The following is a 14,226-nucleotide window of genomic DNA, read 5'->3' on the forward strand; positions in this document are numbered from 1 at the left end:
CCTCCCCCAAGGTTCCCGGGGCCGCCCCGGTCACGTGGCCGGCGGGGCCGGCAGGTAACTCGCCTGGAGAGGGCGTGGGCCGGTAGCCGCCCCGCCCTGCGGGGCGCCACGGGCGGGTCTCGGCAGCGCCCACTGAGCCAGCCGGGCCGCAGGTGCCGCCCCCGATACACGGTGTCCCGCCCAAGCTGATCCGCGTCTGCGGTCGGTCGGTGCGTGCGTGCGCCTCGTCGGTCCGCGTGTGTCTGGCCGAGCGCCCCCTTCCTCTGCGGCCATGACTCCGCCGCCGCCGCCGCCTCCGCCCCCGGGCCCTGACCCCGCGGCCGACCCCGCCGCGGACCCCTGCCCCTGGCCCGGATCACTGGTCGTCCTCTTCGGAGCTACGGCGGGTGCGCTGGGACGGGACCTGGGCTCGGACGAGACCGACTTAATCCTCCTAGTTTGGCAAGTGGTTGAGCCGCGGAGCTGCCAGGTAGGGTGGAAAGGAGGCGGTGAGGTCCCCAGGGAGCTTCCGGGGTCGAGGGGCGCGACTGATCGGTTTCCCCCGCCGCTCACAGGTGGGGACGCTGCACAAATCGCTGGTTCGTACGGAGGCGGCCGCACTGAGTACGCAGTGCCGCGAGGCGAGCGGCCTGAGCGCCGACAGCCTGGCGAGAGCAGAGCCGCTGGACAAGGTGCTGCAGCAGGTGAGCGCCGGGGTGGGTGGCGGCATGGCCTGGACGTGAGGACATTTCTGGGCGGGAGTGGCGGTCGGAGACTAGGCCTGGCGTGCCGCAACCAACCGGCCCAGGCGGCAGGACTGGGGTCTTGTTTAAAACTTTGAGCGACTCTCGCGTGTGCGTGTCCCTTTCATCCGCGCGTGCCGGCCATTCCCCTGGGCGCCTTACTTTTCAACCATTGCAGGAACCTACTCCTACCGAAGGGATCGGGACGCAGGCTTTGGGATCCATCCCCAGTTCCCGCCCGGGGAGCGAGGCCGAGACGCCTTTGGGAGACCTGCTGGGTCAGGTCTCCCTGAGCCGCAGCCGGAAGCGAAAGGGGTCGAGGGGTCCATATAGGTCACCGGTCCTTGCCGCCCGCGTCTTCGGCCTGCTTGGGAGCTGCTGGAGCGGAGGCGTAGGGCGGTGTCGGCCCTAGAGGTAGACGCCGCCAGGTGTAAACTGCTCGTCTAGGCCTGTCCCGGCCGGCTGGCCAGGCGTGGGCGCTGTCCCGGCCTCGCCTGGGGGACTATCTGCCTGCTGAGTGCAAAGGCCTGGGGTGCCTCCTGCCCTAGCTGAAGTGGGAGGTGGTTTCCATTGCTGTTTTCTTTTCCTTATCTTCACTACGGCGCTCACTCTGTGTCTGACTCTTGAGCGTCATTAGTGTAAGTCCTTTTTATATGCACACATTCTTTCATCTTCCAACAACTCTTGTGGTTCCTGATGAGGAGGCACCACGATGATGATTCCTTGTCTGTTCCAGAAGGGCTCCTGGCCCTTCACTTGGGGAGTTTGCTGGAGGAGAGCTGGGTTGCCTTGCTCTGTCAGCCTCAAGTTGTAAAGTGTCACAGAATTGGCAGGGAGGGTTCGTGGGTCAGTGATTAGTGTTTATACTTCTCCAGCGGAGATGGACCTGGGGGAGGGCTGGGCAGCCTCAGGAGTGCCACCCCCTCTATGAGCAAACAGCTCAGTGCCAGCTGGTCAATAGGATGTGGGTCAAAGCTCATGCTGCCCCTGATGTCCAAGTGTGGAGCTCTGTCCTTGGAGTTTCTCTGCCCCTCGGTTGGTCAAACCTGGAGGCGGGGCTGCCATTGACCATGAGCCTTCTGGGCCTCAGGCAGGCCTGGGCCTCCCCCACCTGTCTGAGGGTGGTGCCTGGTCAGAGACAGGTTTAACCTGCTTTGCCCCGCCCCTTCCCACCTGCTTGTCCCACTCCAGGTGTTTGCTCTGGCCCCACTCCAAACTCCTGGAGTGTGTGTGTTGAGGGCTTGGGTTATGTGTGATTCCCCTCATTTGGCCTGGAGGAGGTGACAGTGGACTGGAACAGGGTTGGGGGGTGAGGGGAAGGGACATAGGGCTAGGCTCAACAGGCGTGGCCTCTTCTTCCCAGGCAGGATAGGGCTGAACATCTGGCTGAACCAGCTTTGCAGCCTGCCTCCTTCCTCCTCCTACCCTCACTTCCTGCCTTCCCAGCTGTGAATCTGTGTGTTTCTCTCTCCCCATTACCTATCCCCAGTTCTCACAGCTGGTGAATGGGGATGTGGCTCTGCTGGGCGGGGGCCCCTACATGCTCTGCACTGACGGGCAGCAGCTATTGCGACAGGTCCTGCACCCCGAGGCCTCCAGGAAGGTATGCCCCTGAAGGAAAACTGGGTGGGGTGGGGTGGTCAGCAAGGTTCCCACGACCCCTGTTGTCCTGAGGATGGGCAGGGCACTCATCTCCAATCCTATGTGCCCCCAGAACCTGGTGCTCCCCGACATGTTCTTCTCCTTCTATGACCTCCGAAGAGAATTCCATATGCAGCATCCAAGCACCTGCCCTGCCAGGGACCTCACTGTGGCCACCATGGCACAGGGTATCTGTGACCCAGCAGGGTTAGGGTGGAGAAGCCACTGTGGGTACATGTGTCTGAGTATGTGCATGCTATGGGTGGGTAATATGGACACATGCAAGACTGCATTATCTGCTAAGTCCCTGAGTGTACCTGTGTCTTTGTGTCTGTGCTAGGATGAGTTTGGAATGTGGGTATATGTCTATGTCTGGACTGGGAATCTATAAGTGCACACATGAACTGGGCCAAAACAAATGTGTATGCTGGTCTCCAGCGTGTGTCTATGGAGGGGAGTTGGGCCCCGGGGTAAACAGGATTAGTGCTTATGCTAAGATGTCTTCACTGTCACTTCTCTGCCCATAGATTTAGGACTGGAGACAGATGCCACAGAGGATGACTTTGGGGTCTGGGAAGTCAAGACAATGGTAGCTGTTATCCTCCATCTACTCAAAGAGCCCAGCAGTAAGGTTTCCCTCACTGCCTGTCACCTGTTCTCAGGGATGACGAATGCCTATTACTCCTCCCCACTGTGACCTTCTCTAAGAGACCACGGGGGAAGCCTCTGTCATTTTTTTTTTTTTTTTTTTTTTTGAGACAGAGTCTCCCTCTGTAGCCTAGGCTAGAGTGCAGTGGCACAATCTCAGCTCACTGCAACCTCCACTTTCCAGGTTCAAGCGATTCTCCTGCCTAAGCCTCCAGAGTAGCTGGGATTATAGGCGCCTGCCACCACGCCCGGCTAATTTTTGTATTTTTAGTAGAGACGGGGTTTCACCATGTTGGCCAGGCTGGTCTGGAACTCCTGACCTCAAATGATCCACCCACCTTGGCCTCCCAAAGTGCTGGGATTATAGGCGTGAGCCACTGTGCTTGGCCTGTCGTTTCTTCATCTCTCTCAACTGTCCTTTTTGCAGAACTTGGTGGGGAGACCCCTCTCCACCAGACCCTGCTGACCCCCAGGCCATCTTTTCTCAGGTCAATTGTTTTCGAAGCCCGAGGTGATAAAGCAGAAATATGAGACGGGGCCTTGGTGAGTGTGGGAGCAGGGGCTGGGGGTGACAACAGCTGAATAGCTCTGACAGCACTGTGCCCTGCCCCTACAGCAGCAAGGCTGATGTGGTGGACAGTGAGACTGTGGTACGGGCTCGTGGGTTGCCCTGGCAGTCATCAGACCAGGACGTGGCTCGCTTCTTCAAAGGGCTCAATGTGGCCAGGTGGGTGTGGTGGGGTGGGTGGGCCCAACTGGACAGGCCTACCCAGGAGGCACTAACAGCACTGGCTCCACAGGGGTGGTGTAGCACTCTGCCTCAACGCCCAGGGCCGCAGGAATGGCGAGGCCCTCATCCGCTTTGTGGACAGCGAGCAGCGGGACCTAGCGCTGCAGAGACACAAGCACCACATGGGCGTCCGCTATATTGAGGTGGGGCTTTGGGCTGGGAGCGGAGCAGGGCCAATCTGAGTCAGGCCTGAAACCCAGGGGCTGCTGCTCTCTGTACCCACAGGTGTATAAAGCAACAGGGGAGGAGTTTGTAAAGATTGCAGGGGGTGAGTATACCGCAAACAGGGCCTGGCTCCCCTGGTTCTTGATCCATCTCACTTCCCCACCACCCCTTGCCTGCCTGCTCCCCTGCATGGGTTAGTGTCTGGAGGAGCATGAGTGAAGTCAGCAGGTGACTTTCATGTCCCCTACACAGGCACATCACTAGAGGTGGCTCGTTTCTTGTCACGGGAAGACCAAGTGATCCTGCGGCTGCGGGGACTGCCTTTCTCAGCTGGGCCAATGGATGTGCTAGGCTTCCTGGGGCCAGAGTGCCCAGTGACTGGGGGTGCTGAGGGGCTGCTCTTTGTGCGCCATCCTGATGGCCGGCCGACTGGTGATGCCTTCGCTCTCTTTGCTTGTGAGGAGCTGGCACAGGCTGCACTGCGCAGGCACAAGGCCATGCTGGGTAAGCGATACATTGAACTCTTCCGGAGCACTGCGGCCGAGGTGCAGCAGGTGAGCGCCCAGGGCTCCCCACCCCCAGATGTACTGTTACTCCAGGGCGGCCCTCTGTGTCCCTGCCCTACTTGGTATGACCAGCCTGTTGCTCCCTTCCTTACTAGGTCTTGAACCGCTATGCATCCAGCCCACTCCTTCCCACACTGACTGCCCCACTGCTGCCCATCCCCTTCCCACTGGCACCTGGGACTGGGAGGGACTGTGTACGCCTCCGAGGCCTGCCCTACACGGCCACCATTGAAGACATCCTGAGCTTTCTAGGGGAGGCAGCAGCTGACATTCGGCCCCATGGTGTGCACATGGTGCTCAACCAGCAGGTGAGGCCACTGCTTGGTAGGGTGAACACATAAATAGGAAGGGGTGTGTGTTAGGGGTAAGGCACTCTTACACATGACAAACTGCTCACAAGATGGTGTGCACAGGGCCGGCCATCGGGAGATGCCTTCATTCAGATGACATCAGCAGAGCGAGCCCTAGCTGCTGCTCAGCGTTGCCATAAGAAGGTGATGAAGGAGCGCTACGTGGAGGTGGTCCCCTGTTCCACAGAGGAGATGAGCCGTGTGCTGATGGGGGGCACCTTGGGCCGCAGTGGCATGTCCCCTCCGCCCTGCAAGCTGCCCTGTGAGTGCCCTAGGGGCTAGGGAAGAAGGAGGCCTGTGGGAGCCAGGCTGTTGTAAGCCCCTACCTTCTATAGTGGGTACTCCTTTCTGGCTACCCCACCCAGGGCAGTGCTAGGCTCCGTACACATGCACCTTCTACTTCTGTCTCTAGGCCTCTCACCACCTACCTACACCACCTTCCAAGCCACCCCAACGCTCATTCCCACGGAGACGGCAGCTCTATACCCCTCTTCAGCACTGCTCCCAGCTGCCAGGGTGCCTGCTGCCCCCACCCCTGTGGCCTACTATCCAGGGCCAGCCACTCAACTCTACCTGAACTACACAGCCTACTACCCAAGGTACCCTGCAGCTAAGAGAACATCACAGTCCCACTCCCTGTCCCAGTCTGGGGAAAGGTCACGATCCCCTTTCTGGACCAGATAACTCCTCCCTTGAGATGACAAGGGAGTAAGGTGGGAGCTGGCTAATGCCATCTACAAAACAGATCGAAGATGACTCTGTAGAGGCTGGGGCTTCATGGAGGAGGAACTGAATTAAGCACAAGGCAGAAACAAGGGAGGAAGGAAACAGGTCTCGGTCTAGGCCACAGGTGGCATGCATGACTAAATCTTGTCTCTCCCACCCTAGCCCCCCAGTCTCCCCCACCACTGTGGGCTACCTCACCACACCCACTGCTGCCCTGGCCTCTGCTCCCACCTCAGTGTTGTCCCAGTCAGGAGCCTTGGTCCGCATGCAGGGTGTCCCATACACTGCTGGTATGAAGGATCTGCTCAGCGTCTTCCAGGCCTACCAGGTGAGATTGTGTGGCCGGAGGGCCTGGCGGGTCCGGCTGAGCTCTCTGCCCTAAGTCTGTGTCCCTTCTGTAGCTACCCGCTGATGACTACACCAGTCTGATGCCTGTTGGTGACCCACCTCGCACTGTGTTACAAGCCCCCAAGGAATGGGTGTGTTTGTAGGAGAGAAAGCCAGGAGGTAAGAGCCAGCTGATATCCTCAGCGAACATGTCTTCTCCTGAGTCCAGAAGACCAGCACCCTCAACCTGGTAGCTTCTTTCTGGCTTGTCAAAGCTCTCAGAAGGTACCTAGAGGAGCCCAAGCCCCAGCTCCATCCTCCACTTATTCTTCTGCCTGTTTCCCCCAAAGACAATGGCTGGACCCTGCATGCAGGGCTGGGAGTGGAATGGGGCTAACCAGCTCCTGATGGCCTGAGTCAGGCATCTTGACTGGCATCTGGAGAGCCCTTTAGTCTGTCCTGGCTGTGGCCCATGCCAACAGATATCGTGGGGCTGACAGGTCCATGGCAGGCTTGCTTTCTTTTATAAAATGGAAGCTCTCGTACCTTCAATCTATGACTCCTGGGAGAATCAAGGGTCCATCTGAGCCTCTGAGTAAAGATCCCAATGTTCTACCTCCCCCTGTCCCTCTGGTGGGGGATAGGGAGGCAGAGAGAGCCAGCCCCTACCCTCAGAATATCTGGACCTCAGAGACCATGTTGTGCCAGGGGTGGTCCCACCTAAAGATGCTAGCCCCTCTCCAGGTGGGCATAAGGAGTAACAGATGGCAAAACCACAAACTATTTTGATGGACTGTGCTGCAGTATCACCAGAAGACATTAGGGGGCAGGAGGCCCCCACACAAAACCTTCAGGCTTGAATTTTAAAGGGGACTTTCTGCCAACTTTTCTTGTACGCCTTGGGAAAGCCAGTTGTCCTGAACCCAGCAGACACCGTGGAATGTCCTTTGCACGCATTAAATGGTACAGAACTGAAGCCTTGGAAGCAATTTGGAACTCGATCTTCTCTTCCTTAAATGAAAAGTTATTGACCAAATGGACTTTTTAAAAGACACAGGACCCTTAACTTTGCCCCAAAGCGAGGGGCTCCACACCAACCCCAGGCAGAGGAACACTCAGACAGATTAAGAATACTGTTGACCTGTCACTGTTTATTATTTCAGCACTAAAACTGAGGAGCCTCAACTGCTGGCTCTTCTTCCCTTTGTATTTGTGTAAGGAGCACTGCACTCCCATAAAAGGTTTTAAAATACAAAATGTACAAGAACACACAATTCCAAGTGCTGTAAACATAACTGAGAACCAGTTCCTTTACTAAACATCCATTTTATAAAATACAAGGTTTCAATTTGAGCCCATCTGAGCCTTAAAGATCCATTCTGAATACCAAAAACGGCTTCACAGCCAGGCCCAGAAGAGGTCTGGTGATAATGGCTGGCCCTGGGTGGGGATAGTTTACACCTGGGCAGCAACACCACACATATCAAAGACATGTTCTTTTTAAAGCTGTTTTCAGCCATGTTTCTCTGTGCATCTCCAGTAAGCAGAAGGCTACTCATTCCATTCCTCAACCCAAGAGCTAGCCCAGTTAGAGTAGGAGGGGGTGCGTACTAGCATGTGCCCAGTTGCTCAGTGCTGCTACTAGAAATTGATTTGCATAGTCCAATGGATGTGTGCTTTCACACCACTATGTTGCACAAAAATTTAAGTCTTTATCTACAAAGCCAAAAAATATTGACTCAACACCAAAGCTTTTACAAAGCTGATATAAAACTGCTTACCTAGTATACAAAGCTCTATTTTAAAATTTAATGTTTATTTTAAATAGGAAAGCATTTCTAGTGCTACAGGCATCAAGGTATTTAGAAGGCATCAAAATTTGGTGCATAGCAACTCTGGATCATAGAGGCTTTTAATTCTTGAGGGCAGCAAAGCAGCCCCCAAAGGGTATTGCAAGGGGAACTCTTGCAATAACCTCATATGAGGCAGCTACACCAGGGACAAAAGGGTAGAAGCAAGTCTGGCCATTTCTCTGGAATGTCAACTGAGAGGCCAACTTCTTGCCCCTCCAAAGGAAGCTGTGGGCTTCCAACCACAGGCCCAGAAGCAAATCTCACTATCCACATTCTGTGACACAACTCACTTTTCAAGAAAATTTGAAAACACCCAGCTCCAAGAGGGGCCACAGTGATCTGCTGAAGGATAGACCTTTTTCTCTAACTAACTTTAGGGGAGAAATCTAAAATATATATTTTTTTTAAAGACCATACTTCCTCATCCTGAGTCAACAGCTCCTACCCTACTGACAACAGGTGGTGGGCAATAGGCCAGCTCCCTTTCCCAGACCTGAGGTGGCCTTAGTAGAGAGAGTCCTGGCATCAAGGGCCTGCAGTCTCCTGGAATAACAGCATCAGGCCTTCAACCAGCACACTGTCTCACATATAGGCACTCAAAAAATCTGCTTCCTGAATCAATGAAAGTATATTATTTCATTTGAAAGCATACTGCAAACTTCAGAGGCTGTGTAATGGGCCCAGGAACAGGTAAAAAATCCCATTAGGGAGAGGGGTAAGAGCAGGTTTGTTTTTTTTTTAAAGTACCCAACTCGGGTACCTCCTTTGGTAGACAGCAGGCTGCAGTTTCTGCTGGGCCCTGCCTTGGACACCAGTCTCACCAGCAGCAGCACCAGGGTGTCTTTGGTGTGGAGGGTCAGGTTATCACTTCTGGATGTGCTCAGAGCCTTCTGGGGAAAAGGCTGGTTTTTAGATCATACAGACAGGACAGGGTAGGCCAGAATCATTTCAGGCTATAAACAGAACGGCAGATAAGCCTTCCATGCCAGAGTGACTCTTAAAACCTTCCCATCTAGAGTCCTGTATTTTTCTCTGCCCATGCTGATGTACTGCTCATTTGTGCTTTAGCTCTGCACACAGCCTGGCCTCTAGAGAAGAGTTAGAACTGCAAAGCTGCCTAAACCACTGTGAGACTGGCTTCAAAGGTCACAGAACAGCCAAAGGCAGATGCTTCTGTTTGGAAAAGGTTCTAGGACCAGACGACACAAACAGGAAGAGCACTCCACAGCCTCCTAGTTTTTATGATGGCAAGAAATGAAAGTGACCAAGCTAAAACCCCACCATTCAGAGTCACCTTAAATGTAGCCATCTTACCCAGGGTCCTGAGGGAAAAAGCAATTTCAACATGAAGCCAGTATGGAGAGATTGCAAGATTACCTAGAAAGTTACCAAAAGGCTATGCTCTGGAATGTCTTTTTATATTCCAACACTTCAATGATGGAATGGTCTCTTCTCATTTTATCTAACAACAGTTTAGTTTTATAAAGAGGTATGAGCTACATTTGGCTTTATTTCCTATAAATCTATGAAAGTCTTCAGGACACATGCTGACTTTCTGAGGCATAGGTGTGGGCTTGGGATATTTTTTTTTTCTTTTTTTGCTTCTGGAAGGTCTTATCAAAAGTTCCTATTTTAAAAATTATCATAAAAACTAAAGGGCCCTTCAAATGACCATAAAGCAGTACAAATCACCAATCCTAGCTAAGTAACCAGGTCACCTGCAAAAGCAGCACCTCGGAAACAAGAGAGGCTGCTGCATTCACACTCAAAGCACCCATCATATAAAAGTATCCTAGTTAAATATAAAAAGCAAAGCTCATTTCCCCAAAGCTCAAACAGCCTATGCTGCTCCTGTTCTTTTGCCAAATCTACCCAAGGCCTGAGGTGGAGGAATGCTACTTTCCCACAAATGGTGGGTCCCACTCCTGGCTCCAGACCTGAAGGCTGCAGAGTTGGAAACCCAAGGTCCAAGGAGAGAAACATGCTGAGAAGTTGGTGGTGGACACAAGGCTGCAGTGAGCACTGTTAGAGCCCGTCAGATCTTCCTAAATCCAGGGACTCAGGACTCGGGAGGGGAGCCTGCCTGCTCACCCCTGCTCCTTGGGAAACAGAAATCTGGGACATGTCTCTCCCAATTATCTCGTTCACTGAAAAACAAGAAAAGGGAGAGTGATTAGTGACCTCTGAGTGACTAGCCATATGATGCCCAATGCTGAGCTCTACCTCAGACATTTCCCTTCCCATGGCTTTCTGTAAAGATAAAGGCAGTGTCTGAAGCCTGCTCCTGAGCTGAGTGGCATTAGAGATGGAAACATCACTCCACAAACTGCTCCGGACCTCTTTTTCTCTCCCTCTCATTCAGCTCATTTTGGGTTGGGAAGGGGGCTTATCCTCACTCTAAAGGTATGTTTAAATAAGTATTCACCTTACTCTAACTTTTCTTCAATTCGTATCTCTTTGAGAAAGTTTTTATTTTCTACAATGCCACCTCCTATGTAAATGGAATGAAAGTAAATGCTTTGGTCAGAATCAATCACTGTGATGTGGGGGTGATTTTGCTACTCTATCCTAATACAAGCACTCTTTATTATGTGGGGGCATCTCTGTTGTTTGTGATCTTTTCTGATTGGAGGCTCTAGCTTTTCTGTTAATTTCTCTGATGTCCCAAGCATCTCAGGGAGGTACAGTGCTCTGTGAGGTCCAGAGGAAAGAATTTCCATCTTATGGAACTAACACAGAAGGGAACATCCCAAATCCCCAAAATAAGAAGCTTTAGTTCTCACATCATTTCATTCCTTGCCTTATCAACTGAAGAGTCTACGCTAATTCCACTCCTAGGCATATTTACAAGAGAAGTGAAAACATATGTCCACATTAAAAACTTTCAAATGTTCACAGCAGCATTATTAATAATAGCCAAAAAGTGGAAACAATCCAAATGTCTACTAAATGATGAATGGATAAACAGTAAGTTGTCTCTATCCATAAAATGGAATATTCAGCCTTGAAATGTAATGAAGTTCTGATACATGCTACAACATGGATGAGCCTTGAAAACAGTCTGCTAAGTGAAAGAGGCCAGACACAAAAGGTCATATATAATTCCATTTATATGAAATGTCCAGAACAGGCCAATCCATAGAGACAGAAAATAGATTACAGGTTGTGGAGAGGGAGAAACAGGGAGTGATTACTAATGAGTATGGAGTTTCTTTTAAGAGTAATGGAGTTATAAAATTAGATACTAGTAGCCAGGCGCGGTGGCTCATGCCTGTAATCTCAGCACTTTGGGAGGCTGAGGCAGGCAGATCACCTGAGATCGGGAGTTTGAGACCACCCTGACCAATATGGAGAAACCCCATCTCTACTAAAAATATAAAATTAGCCGGGCGTGGTGGCGCATGCCTGTAATCCCAGCTACTTGGGAGGGTGAGGCAGCACAATCACTTGAACCCGGGAGGCAGAGGTTACCATGACCTGAGATTGCACCATGCACTCCAGCCTGGGAAACAAGAGCGAGACTCGGTCTCAAGAAATAAATAAATAAAAATAAAAGTACATACTAGTAATAGTTGCAAAACTCTGACTATACTAAAAACCACTGAGTTGTATACTTTTAAGGATAAATTTTATGGTATGTGAATTATATCTCATTACAGCTGTTATAAACAAAAACAGACCAAAACAAAAAGTTTTCTATACTTAGAATTTGATGTGATCATACAGCAAAGAAACACTAACAAACATTTTAAAAATCTTCCAAGTATTAACATCTAATCTTTTTCTGTTTTACACAGTTCAGAACAAAAATTTCTCAAACTCATATGGCTATAAGGAGAGGGAACTAATATTTACTAATTCAGTTGCTTGAACCTGGGATGTGGAGGTTGCAGTGAGCCGAGGTTGTGCCACTGCAGTCCAGCCTGGGAGACAAAGCAAGACTCCATCTCAAAAAAAAAAAAAAAAAAAAAAAAAGGCCGAGCGCAGTGGCTCACGCCTATAAACCCAGCACTCTGGGAGGCCGAGGCAGATGGATCACAAGGTCAGGAGTTCAAGACCAGCCTGGCCAAGATGGTGAAACCCTGTCTCTACTAAAAATACAAAAATTAGCCGGGCACGGTGGCAGGCGCCTGTAATCCCAGCTACTCAGGAGGCTGAGGCAGGAGAATCGCTTGAACCAGGTGGGGCGGAGGTTGCAGTGAGCCAAGATTGCACCACTGCACTCCAGCCTGTGCAACAGAGTGAGACTCCGTCTCAAAAAAAAAAAAAAAAAAAAAAAAAAAAAGATTTGGCTTGGCTGTGGTTAGTAGAATAGTAAAGAGGTAGGGACTTGAAGCCAAAGGACTCTGCAAAACAGTGAAGATTAATCAATACTGGTGAGCTAATAATTACTAAGTGATATGCTTTTTTTTTTTTTTTCACTGGAGCATGCCACCGTGCCCGGCTAATTTTTTGTATTTTTAGTAGAAACGGGGTTTCACCATGTTAGCCAGGATGGTCTCGATCTCCTGACCTCATGATCCACCCACCTCGGCCTCCCAAAGTGCTGGGATTACAGGCGTGAGCCCTGCGCCTGGCCAGTGATAAGCAATTTTTTAAGGTATAGATTAATAAAGTACTTTGTCAGATTTTTTTTTTTTTTTTTTGAGATGGAGTCTTGCTCTGTCACCCAGGCTAGAGTGCAGTGGCACAATCTTGGCTCACTGCAACCTCTGTCTCCCGGGTTCAAGTGGTTCTCCTGCCTCAGCCTCCTGAGTAGCTGGGATTACAGGTGCCCGCCATTGTGCCTGGCTAATTTTTATATTTTTAGTAGAGGCAGGGTTTCACCATCTTGGCCAGGCTGGTCTTGAACTCCTGACCTCATGATCCACCTGCCTCAGCCTCCCAAAGTGCTGGGATTACAGGTGTGAGCCACCACGCTTGGTGTTTTGTTTTTTTAAGAGACAGGGTCTCGCTCTGTTACCCAGACTGGAGTGCAGTGGTGCAATCATAGTTCAAACTTGAACTCCTGGCCTCAAGCCATTCTCCCACCTCAGCCTCCGAAGTATTCGGTTGGTGTAAAAGTAACTGTGGTTTTTGGCATTACTTCTAATGGCGAGAACCGTGATTACTTCTGCACCAACCTAATAGCTGGGACTATAGGCACACACCACCATGCCTGGCTGATTTAAAAATTTTTTTTGTTGAGATAGGGTCTTGCTATGTTGCCAAAGCTGATCTCTAACTCCTGGCCTCAAGCAATCTTCCCACAGTGCTGGGATTACAGGCATGAGCCATTGTGCCTGACCTGTCAGATGATATTTAAGTAAATTTGCCAGGCTGGGATTTATTAACCATTCATAATGGATGCTGCAAAGAATAATGGAATATAAACTAAACTTACTCCTGACTTTCTAAAAATAACTCACTGAAATAGTTTCTTTGTAAATGAAAAGTTGTGAGGATGCTTTGCATAAGAATATATATTTTTCTCTTCAGTTTCTTCATCAGTACAATGGAGAAGAGAAATACCTCCTATATAGTACATAGAGAGGGAATATAAAGTGGGCATAAGAAGGCAAGGCAGCCCTTGGCACCTGTTATTTCAAGCCACAAAAAATATAAGGCACAGTGTTTTCTGTGTAGATTCTGGGGGTTCTACGAGCTAGTCTTGTGCTAAGAGGGAGCACAAGGATGGCCCACAAATCTCTGTGCATGACTTCTAACATTCCTCCTCTTCATATTAGATTATCATCAGGTATCATCATTATGCCTCCCAAATAGGCTATGAGCTCCCAAAAGGCAAGAACCTTGCCACTGAGGAAACATCCATTCCTGATGACTAAATAAATGGACCCTAATTCAATACAATCACTTGGAAGCTATTTAGAACAAGCACAGTGAAAGTTCATTAGGTGGTAGGTAGGAAGGGGACCAGAGAATGTTAAGACTAATGCATGTTATTTGATTTTCACAGTGTGTATTTTAGGCAGGCATTACAGCAGTGGCAAAAAGCCAAATATATAAGCAAGCACCTGGCTCACAATCAAATCATCTTTTCTTATCATTTGTCACTTCCAAAGGCAATAATTTCAAAGATGTTCCAGGCTGCTATGAAAAACACTTTTTACAATTTGTATTTCACTGCTCAAATTTTAAAACTACAAACTGATTTTAAATGGTGTTTTATCATCAAAAACCACATGATGTGTTTTCTCTCTTTTTTCTTTTTTTCCATTTTTCTTGGCAATGGGGTCTCACTCTGTTGCCCAGGCTAGAGTGCAGGAGGCACAATCATGGCTCACTGCAGCCTTGAATTCCTGGGCTCAGGTGATCTTCCTACCTCAGCCTCCTAAGTAGCTGGGCCTACAGGCATGTGCTACTACGCCTATGCCTGGATAATTTTTGGATTTTTTTTTTTTTTTCTGCAGAGATGAGGTCTCACCATGTTGCCCAAGA

At 50.4% G+C, this 14,226-nt stretch overlaps 2 protein-coding genes across 10 annotated transcripts in view; one reads left to right on the plus strand and one right to left on the minus strand.

The window, feature by feature from the left end:
- Positions 1–56: 56 nt before the first annotated feature.
- Positions 57–7,293, plus strand: ESRP2 (epithelial splicing regulatory protein 2). Of its 5 annotated transcripts, none has more exons than XM_055299229.2 (15): positions 57–469; positions 555–683; positions 2,212–2,325; positions 2,437–2,551; positions 2,891–2,989; positions 3,500–3,554; positions 3,628–3,738; positions 3,812–3,944; positions 4,027–4,069; positions 4,219–4,520; positions 4,628–4,840; positions 4,946–5,144; positions 5,295–5,481; positions 5,771–5,936; positions 6,010–7,270. In XM_055299229.2, the coding sequence occupies exons 1-15, from the start codon at positions 272–274 to the stop codon at positions 6,097–6,099; spliced, it is 2,154 nt and encodes a 717-aa protein (XP_055155204.1). In that variant the 5' UTR covers positions 57–271; the 3' UTR covers positions 6,100–7,270. The 5 variants fall into 5 exon arrangements, with proteins under 5 accessions (XP_055155204.1, XP_055155203.1, XP_055155207.1 ...); XM_055299228.2 differs by having other exon boundaries at positions 85–469; positions 3,598–3,738; XM_055299231.2 differs by having other exon boundaries at positions 86–469; positions 3,631–3,738.
- The window catches only part of NFATC3 (nuclear factor of activated T cells 3), a 150,152-nt gene continuing 142,992 nt past the window's right edge, over positions 7,067–14,226 (minus strand). For 4 of the 5 annotated variants that reach the window (XM_055299221.2, XM_055299225.2, XM_055299219.2 and 1 more), the window contains one exon: positions 7,067–9,935. In XM_055299221.2, coding sequence (XP_055155196.1) covers positions 9,814–9,935 — 122 coding nt within the window. In that variant the 3' untranslated portion in view covers positions 7,067–9,813. The remainder of the gene's footprint in view (positions 9,936–14,226) is intronic. The other variant, XM_055299223.2, reaches the window with a different exon arrangement.

This window comes from Symphalangus syndactylus, chromosome 11, assembly GCF_028878055.3.
Source record: "Symphalangus syndactylus isolate Jambi chromosome 11, NHGRI_mSymSyn1-v2.1_pri, whole genome shotgun sequence".
Taxonomy (NCBI): Eukaryota; Metazoa; Chordata; class Mammalia; order Primates; family Hylobatidae; genus Symphalangus; species Symphalangus syndactylus.

Bases quoted from the DNA above. Each gene is read 5' to 3' on its own strand.
- ESRP2 (XM_055299228.2), top strand. From the start codon at position 272: ATGACTCCGCCGCCGCCGCCGCCTCCGCCCCCGGGCCCTGACCCCGCG. The intron at 2,552-2,890 runs GTATCTGTGACC...CTCTGCCCATAG, and splicing joins TGTGGCCACCATGGCACAGG to ATTTAGGACTGGAGACAGAT. The intron at 3,945-4,026 runs GTGGGGCTTTGG...CTGTACCCACAG, and splicing joins TGGGCGTCCGCTATATTGAG to GTGTATAAAGCAACAGGGGA.